The sequence below is a fragment of the Rattus norvegicus genome, chromosome 13 (assembly GCF_021556685.1).
Source record: "Rattus norvegicus strain SHRSP/BbbUtx chromosome 13, alternate assembly SHRSP_T2T, whole genome shotgun sequence".
Taxonomy (NCBI): domain Eukaryota; kingdom Metazoa; phylum Chordata; class Mammalia; order Rodentia; family Muridae; genus Rattus; species Rattus norvegicus.
The window spans coordinates 57,994,225-58,008,758 of NC_141546.1; the positions used below are offsets into that span (position 1 = coordinate 57,994,225).

Below are 14,534 nucleotides of genomic sequence, written 5' to 3' on the forward strand. Positions count from 1 at the left end.
TCTAAAATTCTATATAAATAGCAAACTTTAATTTTAAAAGTAAATTTGGACTTATGAAAAAACATGTTATGCCCCCGGGAGATTTGTTTTTGCAACTAACTTTCATTCTTTTGTGATTTGATGACATACAGACCAAGGGATGTAAAAAAAAGAACAACCATAAACGGAAGTTCTAATTTTGTAACTTGGCAACATAAATCTTAAGTTTGGGTTCAGCATGAAGGCTCAATAAAGGTATGGGTAGTTCCGACAGTTGTTCATAGTTTTAGCTATACCATTAGACCTCCGACTTTCACAGTTTCAGTATATAAAACCAAGGGCGGATCCCCCTGAACTTACGAAAAGACGTACAAAGGGCTATTATTACCATCACTGAGTGGCTTGGGTAGGTTTGTCTTTAAGAGCTATAGCAGCCATGGCTGTAAAAGCCATAATGAACGATCTCTGGGCTAATTTGTTTCCTAATTTCAGTTTACCTTAAAAAACACCACCTTGGTTTCTTCGGAAAGAACGTTAAACATTGAGCTGCCTTTGTCTTTTACTTTCTGAGCGTAAAATTTAATCTGCCTATGGACTCCTGATCAATAATTTAATCTTAAGATGACATTCCGGTCCGGTCCATCTTTCACATCATAAACCTGTTCGACCAGAGGCGGTGACAGCTACCTACCATCCTCAGGTAAACACCGGGCCACCACCCAGCCTCGAGTAATTTTTCTTGTAGCTCTCCCTAAGCCTTTAACTCTGAATGCGGGCGTGCGGAGCTCGGGAGAACTCGGTAGAGATCGGGAGAACTCGGTAGAGATCGGGAGAACTCGGTAGAGATCGGGAGAACTCGGTAGAGATCGGGAGAACTCGGCGGGCAGGTGAGAGCCTCGCTCTACGGCAGAGGATGCGAATTTGGAGGCTCGTGGGCGCGCCGGCTCGTGGGCGTGCGGAGACAGGGTAGCCAGGAAGAGCGGCGAGCCCGGCGGCCGCGCGGGCAGCCCGGTGGGGCGGAGCGAGGCAGCCGGAGGGGCGGGCTCCCGGCGTCGTGGTCGCGCTCGCGTGCTCCGTTCCCTGCGGCTGCCCGGACCCTTGGCCATGTCCTGGTACCGCGCGGCTTCGGTGGGGAGGCGGCTGGTGGCGAGCGGGAGGATCTTGGCGGGGCGGCGCGGCGCGGCTGGAGCTGCGGGCTCGGGGTATGCGGCGGGGCGGGCCTGAGGGGCGCGTGTGTCTCTGCAATAGTGTTAGTGTGGACCTTCCCCAGTGGTCCCAGCCGGCTTAGGGGATAAACAACAGACGCACTAGTCGCAGCTTCACAAACGCAGCCCCCTCCCCCCATGTGTGTGGTTTTTAACGCAGCGTAGACAGGGCGACCCTGAAAAAAGACTTCCCTGCTTATGGGAACTTATTTGTCCTTCTTATGTTGATGTTGGGTCTTCGCTATCCTGTCGCAGGAAGTGAACTTGACTAAGGCTTTTCAGTGCCCAAGGCCTTGCAACTAGTAACGCTAACATCTTGTAGACGTTTCTGGCTTGATGGATGCGTTGCTTTCCCTGGCTTCCCTCCTTGGCATAACCGTGGGCTGGCACACCAGCTGTGGCCGACGGGGTCTGGCGTAGGCAGCTGTCAAGGCATCTGTCCAGTATCCTAGCCTCCCCTGTCTTCCAGGGAGACTTACCTTCTGAAAGCGCTGATCATGTGATGTTAACTATTTGACAGATCATTAGAACTGTTTCCTATTGGATAAATCTGGAGTATATCCTGCTTTGCCCACCTACCACCTCTTAGTAAGTGTTCCATAAATGGGGCGGGACTAGTTGGTGCTTTACCAATGTCGAAGTATTTTATTGGACACTTACGCTGTGCCTGCCCCTTTCCTTAATAGAAAGCTAAACTAGAAATTGAAGGAACCACCTCAAGAAAGGTAGGGGTGCCTCTTTGGAGCTTTCTCATTGGCAGGGAATAGGTATCCTTGGCCCTCTTAATTTCTTAGAAAAGCGCATCTGTTGTAAATGGTACATAAGTTTGAGGAGGAGGTAAAAGCTAGATTAGAGATTTTGTTTTTAGAGTTGAAAACCCAAATAGATTGGGTTGATGCCATCCAGCTCTCTTCCAGGCCAAGGCTGTCTGGCTCTTTTCTACTGCTTTGAACGTCACAAACTCCGCCAGCTTTCCCCACTCAAAGCTGCCTCCCCCAAAATAGGACACTGTCTTCTAGGCCTGTCTCTTCCACCCTACCCTCTCTTAACCAGGAATAAGCACATGGTACTTTTATTGTAGTGGTTTCCTTGTTAATCTTTTGGGAAGCAAGAAATGTTAATAAATGTTAATGACAAATGCACATTTAGTTGTAGTGATTCCCGTCTCTCACTCATCCATGTTGTTATGGAAGGCGACGCTTGTTGCTGCTTATTTGAAGTGTTCCAGAGTGACCATGTAAAGCAGGCATTCATCGTCCAGGGTTAACATGCACTGGCAAAGGCCATTTAATGTGGATTCATTCAGAAACAGGACTGAAACTCCACACTATGATTTAAGACATGTCTTGATTGGAGCCTTTAAAATTTTAAATTTTACCTTTATACTTAATATAAGTAGCTTGGTGTGGTGGCACATGCCTTTAATCATGGTACTCTGGAATGAGAGGTAGGTGGATCTCTGAGTTCTGGGCCAGCCTAATCTACAGAGTGAGTTCCAGGTCAGCCAAGACTACACAGAGAAACCCTGTCTCTAAACTAACAAATAAACACCCCCCCCCTAAAGTTTCTATAAATATATCCATAAGGAAGAGCTGCTTTTGTGGAAGGACACTTTTTTTTCCTTTAATTGTAAGTATGTCTTTAAGCCAGACATGGTGGCATATACCTTTAATCCAAGCATTGGAAGACAAGTAGGAGGATCTCTGAGTTCCAAGTCGGCTTGGTCTACATAGTCCTTGTCTCAAAAAAACAACCAACCCAAAATAACAGTAAAATATATATTTAAAAACCATTTGAGCTTTAAATTCTTTACCTTCCCTTTATTTCTTAGATATCTTGGCAGCACCAATCTTTTTGGTATTTTTGAGATAAAAGTTTGCACCATGTCTAATTTGCACCAAGAATGTCATCAGGCATTGCTAGCTGATCAAGAAAAATGAATGTATGAGGGAAACTATTCTAGGATTAGTGGAGAGACTTGATGACTAATGGGCCAGTTTTTGGGCAGATATCCCTGCTTAATGAATCTTTTTACATTTATTATTTTTGTGACAATCTCTCTATATAGAGCTGGCTTTCCTAAAACTCACTGTGAGTTCCAACTCAGAGTTCTGCCTGCCTTTGCCTTTCAAGTGCTGGGACTAAAGGCATGCATACCACATCTGGCTAACTCTGCCTTTTTCTAAGGTTTTATATATAACCAATGAGATAGAGGGTCCTGTAATTAGGAGGCCTGTCAAGTATTATTGACATTTACTGTGTAAGGTAGTTTTGCTTTCTGTATATGTCAGAAAATATATGTATATATATTCTTCACAAACCCCTTCTGAGTGGGAGTGATTATTTTTCTTACTTGGTGGATTGAGGAACTGGAAATTACAGATGTGGTTGAAAACCTTGATTCCCTTAAAGTCTTTGTAGGTTTTGTTTCTGTTTTTGTTTATTTGGTTTTCTGTTTGTTAGTTTTGCTTCACAGTGTCCTGGAAGACTAGGGCTTCAGATCTCCTGGAGCTAGATTTACAAGTAGATGTTTCTGAGCTGGCTTGATATGGATTCTGGGAGCGGAACCTGGGTCTTCTGCAAGAGCAGCTAGTGCTCAGAATTGCTGAGTCATCTCTCTAGCTCTCCACACCTCAGTTTTGTATGTTTTCAGAAGAAATGCAAAACACGTTTTATTGCCAGTGGTCAGGCCTTTATGAGGGCAGAATATTTGATATTTGGTGATTGCAAATTTACTTAAGAATAAGAACGTACTGAACATTCGACCCAGAGATTGGCTTTAGCAGGTGAAATGTATTGAAAGGCTGCCTAGAGAGGCACATGCGGCCTGTTGGTGTTAGCAGACGAGCTCTTTGTGAACTGGTGTTTTGTGCTGATAAAGCTTTTCCCTGCTTTGTGTATCTGGATGTCTTTATGTTTAAGGTTGTCTTCTATGCTAGAGGGCCACCTCATTAACTGTACTGATCTTTTTCATTTGTTTTAGAATGGGAAACAGCACATCCTCGTTTTGGGGGAAGTCAGCCACTACTCCTGTGAACCAGATCCAAGTGAGTGATGGGGAAGACGGAGGAAGAAGAGATATCTCATACATTTAATATACTTATTCTGTGTCCAGACTTGACATGGTCTGGAGAAAATATGACTAAATTAATATCTATTTTAAAAATGGCTATGGAAGTTATCCTTGTGACAAATCCCATATCATTTTCCTTAGTTAAAATTTCCAAAATTTATTCTTTATTCTTTCTTTCTGTGTGTGTGTGTGTCTACACAAATCACTTCATGCTTGTGTGGGGGCCAGAGGAGGGATGTCCAGTGTCCTGTTCTATTGGTATCAGCTTTATTCCTTTGAGATAGTGCTCCAGCAATTCTGTCTCTGCCTTCCCTGTCACCCCCTCCCTCACCTCCCAGAGCTGGGGTTATAGGTAGAGTGTTCTTGAGTTGCCTGGGCTAACTCTGATCTGCTCTAACACAGGCTGCTCTTGGACTTGTCATGTTGCCTCAGCTTCCTACATAGCTGGGATCACAGGCCTGTCCTATCAAGCCTGGCTAAAATTTATTCTTAATGGAATCCATCTGTGAGGTTGAACTGTTTATTTTTTCATCATGCCCACTCTAAGTCTACTGCTGACCTCAGAGTGAGGCTTTCCACTCTGTCTGGTTTTGGCGTGAGCAGCTGTTTAACAGCTTTCTGCCCTGACATGGAACCGACTGTGCAATAATTACTCCGTAAATTATTCTCTTCAGGGATCTGTACATGGCTCTGTTCTCTTCTTTTCTTCTCTCTTTCACTGTCTGTCTTCATTACTTCTGCCTCAGAAATTTTGTGTTAAGTGGACCTGGCCTCATTTGCCTGTCATCTTAGCAGTTGGGGAACAGAAGCAAGAGAGAAAATTCAAGGCTTCTTCGGACTATCCTTCTGTCTTTCCACACAAAAATGAAAACAAAACCAAACCCCCCAGAATTTCTCTTACACATGGATTTTTCTTTTCTTCCAGTTCATGAAGCATATCTTTGTCTTCCTCACTGTCTTCTGCATATGTTTTATTTCTGCTATGGACTGAGGGTGCAGTTCAGTGGTTAGGCCATAAGCCTGACATAATCGGGGCCCTGGGTTTTGCTTTCTAGTAACACACATAGGCAATCTGAGTTTTCTTTTAGCTACCTTACTGTCTTCTGAGTACAGCAGCAATTTGAGAAGCTTCTTGTACGGGGGCATTCTCTTTTTTAAAATACAAAAGTGAAGATTTAGTGAAGACGAGCTTGAGAGAAAGCGAAGATGTTTATGCAACCCTGGCACTATCATCTGGAGGTCTGCTCACTTTGGACTCTCTTTATTAGCGCTTCTGTGTCGTGGAAGCAATCAGAGTGCTCATCCCCTGAGTCTAAATGATAGGCCCCGTGTGCCTCTGATCTACACAGCATGGTAGAAGATTGCTGGCTTCAGGTGTAGTGTGGAATTGGAGAAAATGAGACAGTGGACGCTCAGCCTCAGTTTGACTGTCTGTAAAACTGATTCAGTAATGTAGTATATTATCTTGTATGGCTGACCTTGATGTGATAGAATTTTAAATATTCTGAGAATTCAGGAGAAAGAGCCTAAAATTGATCACATACCTACATCTAGAGTATGACTCAGGACACTTCTGACTCCTCAGGCTGTGTCTATGTTCTGAAGCTCTCTGGGTGTTTCTGTCTTCATCTGGAAGTCACTGTTTATGTTGCATCCTGTAAGGACTACCTAGGTAGTGCTCAGATGTCAGCCTTGTCCATTGAAAACTATGTGGGGGCTGGAGAGATGGCTCAGCGGTTAAGAGCACACGACTGCTCTTCCAGAGGTCCCGAGTTCAATTCCCAGCAACCACATGGTGGCTCACAACCATCTGTAAAGAGATCTGATGCCCTCTTCTGGTGTGTCTGAAGACAGCTACAGTGTACTTATATATAATAAATGAATAAATAAATCTTAAAAAAAAAAGAAAACCTATGTGGATGCCAATCATGTCTGCTGAGATCATTTAAAGAACTTGGACATCCACGTACTTAGAAGTAAGACTACACCAGGCAGTGGTGGCCCATACCCTTAATCCCAGCTCTCGAGAGGCAGAGGCAGGCAGATCTTTATGGGTTTGAGACTACCCTGGTCCACTGAGCGAGTTCTAGGACAGCCAGGGTTATACAGAGAAATCCTGTCTTGAAAAACCAAACCAAACGTAGACAAAACAAATGCAACAAAATTAAAAGGAAGTATCCTAGGCTGTAGAGACATATACCACAGCCTGGACTGTGGTAAAGACCTGAGAACAGTACAACCCAGGCAACTCTCAGGAGAGTCATTTTGGAAACTTGCTTATGACTTGGGCTTCAAATGATTGAGCAAGCTTTTCTGGAAGTGGCTTTTGCAGGATCATCAGGAAAGCATAGCTTACCACGATAGCTTTTAGGGAGTAAGCCATTGCCCATACTTGGTGAAAGCTGAACATTTTAAGGAGAAATGACACCTTATTTCCTTGTGACTGGAAGTTACCAGTGGTAAGGAATAAATGCCTCCTGAGTACCTCTAAAAACATTTGAGAAGCGCAATAGAAATTAAGTGGACTGTAGGTCTGGGTTCACCTGAACTCACGGCAAGTACAGTTATTAATCAAAGACAGCAGGTAAGTTACTGTGATGGTTTGTATATGCCTGGCCCAGGGAGTGGCACTTAATAGAAGGTGTGGCCCTGTTGGAGGAGGTATGGCCTTGTTGAAGTAGGTGTGGCACTGTGGGTATAGGCTTTAAGCCCCTCATCCTAGCTGCCTGGAAGTTAATATTCTGCTAGCAGCCTTCAGATAAAGATGGAGGACTCTCAGCTTCTCTTGTACCATGTCTGCCATGTTCCCACCATGATGATAATGGACTGAACCTCTGAACCTGCAAGCCAGCCCCAATTAAATGTTGTCCTTATAAGAGTTGCCTTGGTCATGGCATCTGTCCATAGCAGTAAAACCCTGACTAGGACAGTTACTTATCTTTCCTATGTACCACTGTTTCATCTGTGCAGTTTAAATAATACAGGATGGACCTCTATTGATTCCAGTGAACTTGAGATGACTTCATGACATCAAGAATATTGGCTGTCATAATATATGAGAGGAAAAAACCCAGGGAATTGGCTTTCATTGGCTTCATTCTTGATACTATAAGGAGGCCAGTGTTTTGATACCTTTTTTTGTTTGTTTGTTTCTAGTGGCCATTGTTTGAAAAGAATAATATCCTCAATTTACAGATACCACACTTGAAGCTTCACTGGAGCACAGAGGTGTGCTCTACCCTGCAGAATCATATTCCTTCCACAAATTTTGATTTAATTCCGAAAGTAATGCCTAGAATGAAAGGGTTTTGTTTGCATTTATTTATTTTTTATTTATTTAATTTTTATTTTAGGAAACAATTTCTAATAATTGTGTGGTGATTTTCTCAAAATCATCCTGCTCTTACTGTTCAATGGCCAAGAAGATTTTCCATGACATGAATGTCAACTATAAAGTCGTGGAGTTGGATATGGTGGAATATGGTAGCCAGTTTCAAGAGGCTCTTTACAAGATGACTGGAGAAAGAACTGTGAGTATACTCTCGGCTCTGCTGCCCCTGGTGATGAGGTAGTAACATGCCAGTCTCTAGACAGTAGACTTTCATGGTAGGAAAGGCAAGCCAGCCTGACATTTCAGTGGATTACACATTGATAAATAAATGGCAGATCTACAAAGAAACCAGCCTCATAGAATAAGAAACAGCATAGTGAATGTGTGTGTGTGTGTGTGTGTGTGTGTGTGTGTGTGTGTGTGTGTGACAGACAGACACACAGAGAGAGACAGACACACAGACACAGACACAGAGATAGACAGATAGACTAGCTTGAGGCACCTGATGATGTCATCAGGGATTTTGAAATGTTAAGGTCCTTTTGGAGGTCTTTGTGAGATAAAATTATCCTTCCAGCCTTGGACAATACAGACCAGACCGGACACTGCAGTCCCTGTGCTTATCTGTGTTTTCTGCTTATTGTTTTAACTTCTGGAAATTTGTATATTGTTTTCATGATATGAACAGTCAGTAGACTATCCATTGTTGCCACTTTCCTTCTTGTTTAAAGGTCTGTAGAAGAGAATTGGTAAACATGTAGAAAGGAACCACATAAACATTAATACTTTCCTACCTTTCCCTTCCTTTCTTCCTGCTCAAGGATAGTTTTAGAGGTTAAAAGAAAAACCTGGGTCAGGCAAGCTGGAAAATCTCAGTAGTTGCCCGAGGGAGGAGAATGGAAGAGAAAAGGAAAGAAGGCCAGCTGGTGTAGCCAGCACAGGGGTCAGACACAGGGGAGACAAGAGGCTGCCTGGCGGTTCTGGAAGGAGGCTTCACAAAAAGTAGGGAAGCTCAAAGTATTGTAGAAAGTGTACTTAGGTTCTGGGTAGCATCCCAAAGAAAGAGACAGATAAAAGGAAACATTGAGTCTTTCTGACTCTGAAGGGCAGGCAGACCCTGAGGAACTTCCTGGTGGCTGATAGGGCTTGCCTTATTTTTGTCTTTTAAAATTAGTGTGGTCTGTCAGAGGACTTTAGAATCAGATTGCCTTGGATTTGCATCCTACCTCCCTTTTGCTATCTTGGGCAGGTCACTTTTCCTCATTTCTCTTCAAAGTTGGACTAGTTGTGACACCTAGGGTTGTGACACCTAGGGATGGACCTCACTTGTCTTTTCCTCATTCACCAGGTTCCCAGGATATTTGTGAATGGAATATTTATCGGAGGTGCGGCCGACACTCACAGGCTTCACAAAGAAGGGAAATTGCTGCCTCTGGTTCACCAGTGCTATTTAAACAAAAGCAAGAGGAAAGACGTCGAATGACGTGGCTAGTCGCCGTACCAGTAAACGTTAGTGCAGTCATAACCTTTCACTTGAGGATGTTTTCAGTGTGTGGATTGCCCTCATAAAGATGAAAATAATGAACAATAAATTGCCATGGACCCCTCATCTTCCGACTGGCCAGTTTTTGAGCACGGGATGGAATATAAAACTGAAGGGGGTGGAGTTACATCAAAAGTAAAGAATGCTTATTAAGACTTTAAGAATTTTACAGCGAAGAGGAAGTTAAGCACTTAAAATCTTACTCCCCGTGGTATTCAGGAATTAACTTCTCACAGTCACTAAGCTTTCAGCAGCGAGGACTGACATGTGGTTTCTTTAAAATTTAACATGGTACAGATGTGCAGTAGGTTGGGATACCCTATCATGGCAACCCTTCATGTTCTAGACCATCAGACATATTAAATATATAGAATGCGATGAAGTTTATAGTTGGGAAAACCAAACTGCCAATTACTTCATGGTCAGAAAGCAAAAGGGTTTCAATGTAGTGAGAATGAACTTTTTAAACAATTCAGAAGTGTTATTTAGTCCTGTCAGTTGGAGTGTTCTACCTTTCAGAATCTGTAACAGCTATTGGAATTTTTTTTCCTTTGGCAGACAGGGTCACTCGGTAGCTCAGGATGGCCACAAACTCACCTCAGTCCTCCTACCTCAGTCTCTATGCTTGGATTGCATGCTGAGCCACCACGCCCAGCTTGGGAATGCTTTAGAGAACCAGGTATTAGGTGGACTTTAGACTAAAGGTCCTTGTTGTCCTCCGAATGTGCCTCATCATAGGCTTCATGTGTTGGAGACACATGATGCATTATGATATGGTCAGAGGTGAGGCCTTTATGAAGAAGTTAATCCTGAGGGCAGATGGGTTAGTGCTCTTTAGAGGTGGTTCTTGGTAGACGAATGAGTTTGCCCCCTTACCTCTCATGCCTGTGTTCTTGCCCTTCTTTCTCTGCAGCGTCCTGATGCAGCAAGGAAATCCTCACTAGATGCTGGCACTTTAACCTCAACATCCCAACCTATGAACTATAAGAAGTCCTTCTCATCTTCATAAATTACTTAGTCTCAGGTATTCTGTCTGAGTAGCACAGATAGATTGTCCCTAAAGTCCCTTCTGTTATCTTACTATTTTCTAACTAGGAAGACACTGTTTAAACTGATTACATTTCAGATAAACTTAGCGAACAGGATTAACTTTTAAGAAGTATTATTTGAAAGAATTGAAAACATTTTCAATACTTTACTAATCTGGTCATATTTATAGCCTCTGGTCAAGAATATTTTAAGTGCCTAAGAAGTAATGCATTTCCTAGTAGATTCCGAGAGTCAGGTTGGAAAGATTATTAAATGCTGAGCCTATCTCAGAAATAGGAAGAACATGGACTTCCCGAGTAAGTGCTTCAGCTTTCTGGTCAAGATGGACTAAGGAATCATGGAGAATTTGGAGGGAGACAGTGGCTTGCTGTCGGTGACATTTCCTACATGGACTTCAACTGCATTTTGAATACCTTGATACAGTTGAGAAGTTAAGTTCTCCTGATATTTCTTTCTTTTAAGTTGTCATGTTGGTAGGGAAGGAAAATGGTGTATTTCTACTCCTTTATTTTACATTTTATCATGAAAATTGTATAATTTTGCTATGCTGTAAAATTCACATTAGAGATTAGAGGAAGTCTGTTATGCATAAGAAAGGTAAAATTGTTACTCTTGTCACTAGTAATCTTATTAGGATATAAGATTAGGTTGCTTAAATGCATAGCCCACCAACCAAGTAATATGGTATTTGGCTTTGAGGAATTTTTGTGGTATTCAGACTCAGACCCAGGGCCTGAATATTAGGCAGGCGCCTGACCACTGAACTATACAACTAATCCTTAAGAAGGATGTTCCAACAGCTCTACCTAGGCTTGTGGAAAACAAGAGGATGTGTAGTACTTAATTCTTAGGGTCCGATGTTAAAATAATCCAGCTCTTTAAAAAGCCTTAGCAGAAGGCTCAAGAATATGGAAGGTAACAGGGTATCTTGATTTTCAATTATACGTTTAAGGAATAAAGAAATAAACTCTTCCAATGATTGCCTAATAGTATGCTGAATTTTATTCTTAATGACTTAAAAAGATTACTTCTTGGAGTCTAGCACTGCATCAAAGGGAATTACTTTGCAAACCAGACTCTACTCACTGACAGACGCTAAGAGTTGAAAGAAGTGAAGGACTCTGGTCTCACTTAGTCCTTGTAGCAGTTGGCATGCCTTTGCAAAAAGACCCAAGACTGTTACAAAAGACTTTACTGCTCTGAACATTTAAAATTTATTTATGTATATGAATATACTGTTGCTGTCTTCAGACACACCAGAAGAGGGCATCAGATCCCATTACTGATGGTTGTGAGCCACCATGTGGTTGCTGGGAATTGAACTCAGGACCTCTGGAAGAGCAGTCGGTGCTCTTAACCACTGAGCCACCTCTCCAGCCCCACATACTGAATATTTAAAATGATGACTTTTGAGATGGCTGTGTGGGTACTTGCCAAAGCAAGTCCAACGATCTGAGGTCAGTCTCTGGGAACCACTGTGGAGAGTAACGACTTCTGAAAGTTGTTCTTGACTTGTTCATGTGTGGGCTGCTCTCATAGACCATGTGCAGGCAATATGTATGTGTGCACAAAGAACAAACGCTACATACAACTTAGGAACACACACATACGTGAGATACAACTTGTGTTTGTGTTGGGAGGAGGGCTGCATGTGCTATGCCTGCATGTGGAGGTCAGAACAGCTTGGTGGAGACTCATTCTGGGGATAGAAGTTCAGTTAATAGGCTTGTGCAACAAGTGTCCTTTACCCACTGCACTATTGCTCAACCTAAAGGATACAGTATTTATTTTTTATTTTAGGGGGTTATGGTACTTAGAGCAATAGCACCTAGCATATGCAAGGTCCCTGGTTCGATCTCTAATACCAACACATGCACAGATTTTTTTTTTTTTTTGATGCATAGCTAAGTTGGTTTAAAGTGGCTACTGACTATATATGAATCCAGGATCAGGAGCGATTTCCAGAGCTGTAAGCAAGCGGTGAAGTCAGCGGCTGCCATAAACATGACAATGTGGGCCAACACACGATGTGATTTTGAACTCTTATGCTGCTTTCTTGTGGGGAGGAGACCAGGCAGGACCACAAATGTCACTGGTGGAACTTTAGTGAACTTTTTAACTAGTACATTTTTAGAGCAAGGGAAAGCCTCTGTTCTTTAGAAGGTACTGACGGATTCAGACTGTAAGTCACCAGGAATGTGTCAGTGCTGAGCTCTGAGACAATCTGCAAAGGCTGCCGTGATTCAGTGTGTGGTTTCCTTCCGGATCCCTTAGGGTCTTCTAAGTTCCTCATTTGCCTAGCCAGGATATAAGGGAAAACACTGGAAGACTCCAGACTACAAAGTTGCGTTTTCTTTTGAGAGTCTTGCTTTACTGCCCAGTCTGACCTTAAACTTGATTTTTTTCCCATGGGTTCCTGAATATTGGAATATTAGGTGTGTAACACTTCGGGCTTTTGATATCTAGAACATTGACTCTCCTACTTTCCCATACCATATGGCCATGAAAAGGGTAATATGAGCCTAAAGCAAAACCCAGTTCCAGAAGGTAAAGGCATTTATGCCAAGCTTAAAGACATGCATCTGATGCCTGGAATCCACATAAAGAAGAAAGGAAAGAACCAATATCATGTGTTGTAACATGCACTCCTCCGACCTCCAAATATACTCACATACACTTAAAGACAAAAACATTTGTATTTTGATTAAAATCAATTTTCTTCATCATGTGATGGAAATAAGCTAAAAAAGAGTCTCCAACTACATATACCACCCGCCCCCCCCACATTAAAAGTACAAGATTAATTACAGAAAGTTAATTTTTTTTAATCTTTTGAATTGTAACAGATGCTTCAGGGTTTTACATATAAGGCATATTACAACCTTAAAATTCATGTGTTTTTAAAAAAGATTAAAAGACAGTTACTTGATATCCATATAATTTATTTGGTACACCTATCAATTTCTACAATAAACTGGTGACAAACAGTTCGTGTAGTGCCCGCTCCACATCTGTAATGACTTACAGGTTAAGCATCCCTAATTTGAAAATACAAAGTTTTAGAAAGCTCCAGAATTGGAAATATCAGAATGTTAACATAATAATGCACGTGGAAAGTTCCACAGTAGACCAATTGCCAAGTCACAGTCAAAAGCACGTCCATTAAAAAACAATGTTTTTCTTTCACATGACACACATGAGGCTCATACAGCAAATCCCAGGTGTTCCATTATACATCTGAAAAGGGTTCCAAAATGGGAAAAAAGAATCTTAAAATACTCGTGGCCCCACGCATTTCAGGTAAGAGATAATCAACTTGGATGTAATAGGTTATTTTGCAAGGTTACAAAAATCAAGATTTCTCGGTATTAGTGAAAACTTTTACCATGAAGTAGAATAATTGAAGCATTCACCCATGCCTCAGTGGAAAATATCAATGTCACACTGTCACATGTTATGTACACTGCAAACTGGGAAGACTTGACAGTATCAGTAAGTCACAAGTCCTAGGAAAGGCCTGTGTGCCCTCCCCGGGCTCCTGTCCTGGAAATAAGCTAGTTACACAGCAAGCGTAATAATAGGTCTTTAAGCACCAGCGTGACAATTTAAAGCATTCTTTCAGTTTTGCAAGATTTTTCTGCTTTGGAAGGCAAAACAAATGCAAAATGTGAATGCAATGAATCAAGTCACTGGCCTGATATTTTTATTGCAAGAGTCTCAAGGTTTTAATACTATCTTCAATTCTCTAAATGACTTTGGTCATAGGCTTGAGCCAAAACATTTGCTTTTTGCCTTAAAATTTCCCCGTAAAAAGCAGTTCTTTTTGAAACTATACAACTGTACTTTTCATCCAGTGTTAAATATGCAACACGGTCCTTGGAGGTCATATTATAGCCAGGAAGTCCAGCTTCTGGATAACTGGTTATACAAAACAATAAAAAATCTTAAGCAACCATAAAATATACTGATGTTACAGTCGTTTATTTATAACACATCAGCATAGCCAGATTATTCTTTTCTTGTTTTAGATTATTAATGTGCAATCAGGTTTAATACCTAACAGTTAAATTTCCATTCATTACGTAAAATTAAAAGCTCTAGAAGACCCTGTAAACTCTACTCTTCAGAAACATTAGCAGACTATTAAGGCATTACTTATTTAACAGACCCTAAAGAAATCAGTATGTTTGGAAAGGACATATGTCATATGTCATATGTTATATGTTAAGGCAGTCAAAAGAGTCCTTTTTCCACTTTAAGGCTCTTAATATAACTATAATTTATTCTATGCAGACATAATTCTGGATACCTGAAAGATCCATCAATTGGCCAATTATGGAAGTAAATATAATT

At 41.7% G+C, this 14,534-nt stretch overlaps 1 protein-coding gene across 24 annotated transcripts in view; it reads left to right on the forward strand.

Moving 5' to 3' along the window:
- Glrx2 (glutaredoxin 2) overlaps positions 1 to 14,534 on the forward strand; it is a 23,077-nt gene continuing 8,543 nt past the window's right edge. For 3 of the 24 annotated variants that reach the window (XR_015635036.1, XR_015635035.1, XR_015635037.1), the window contains exons 1-5: positions 865 to 1,181; positions 4,168 to 4,231; positions 7,611 to 7,787; positions 8,937 to 9,097; positions 10,045 to 10,155. Coding sequence is in view for 9 of the 24 variants with exons in the window: in XM_087579821.1 (XP_087435947.1) it covers positions 1,084 to 1,181; positions 4,168 to 4,231; positions 7,611 to 7,787; positions 8,937 to 9,071 (474 nt within the window). In the remaining 15 variants the exon portion in view is untranslated. The other 21 variants (XR_015635040.1, XR_015635038.1, XR_015635043.1 and 18 more) reach the window with 17 other exon arrangements.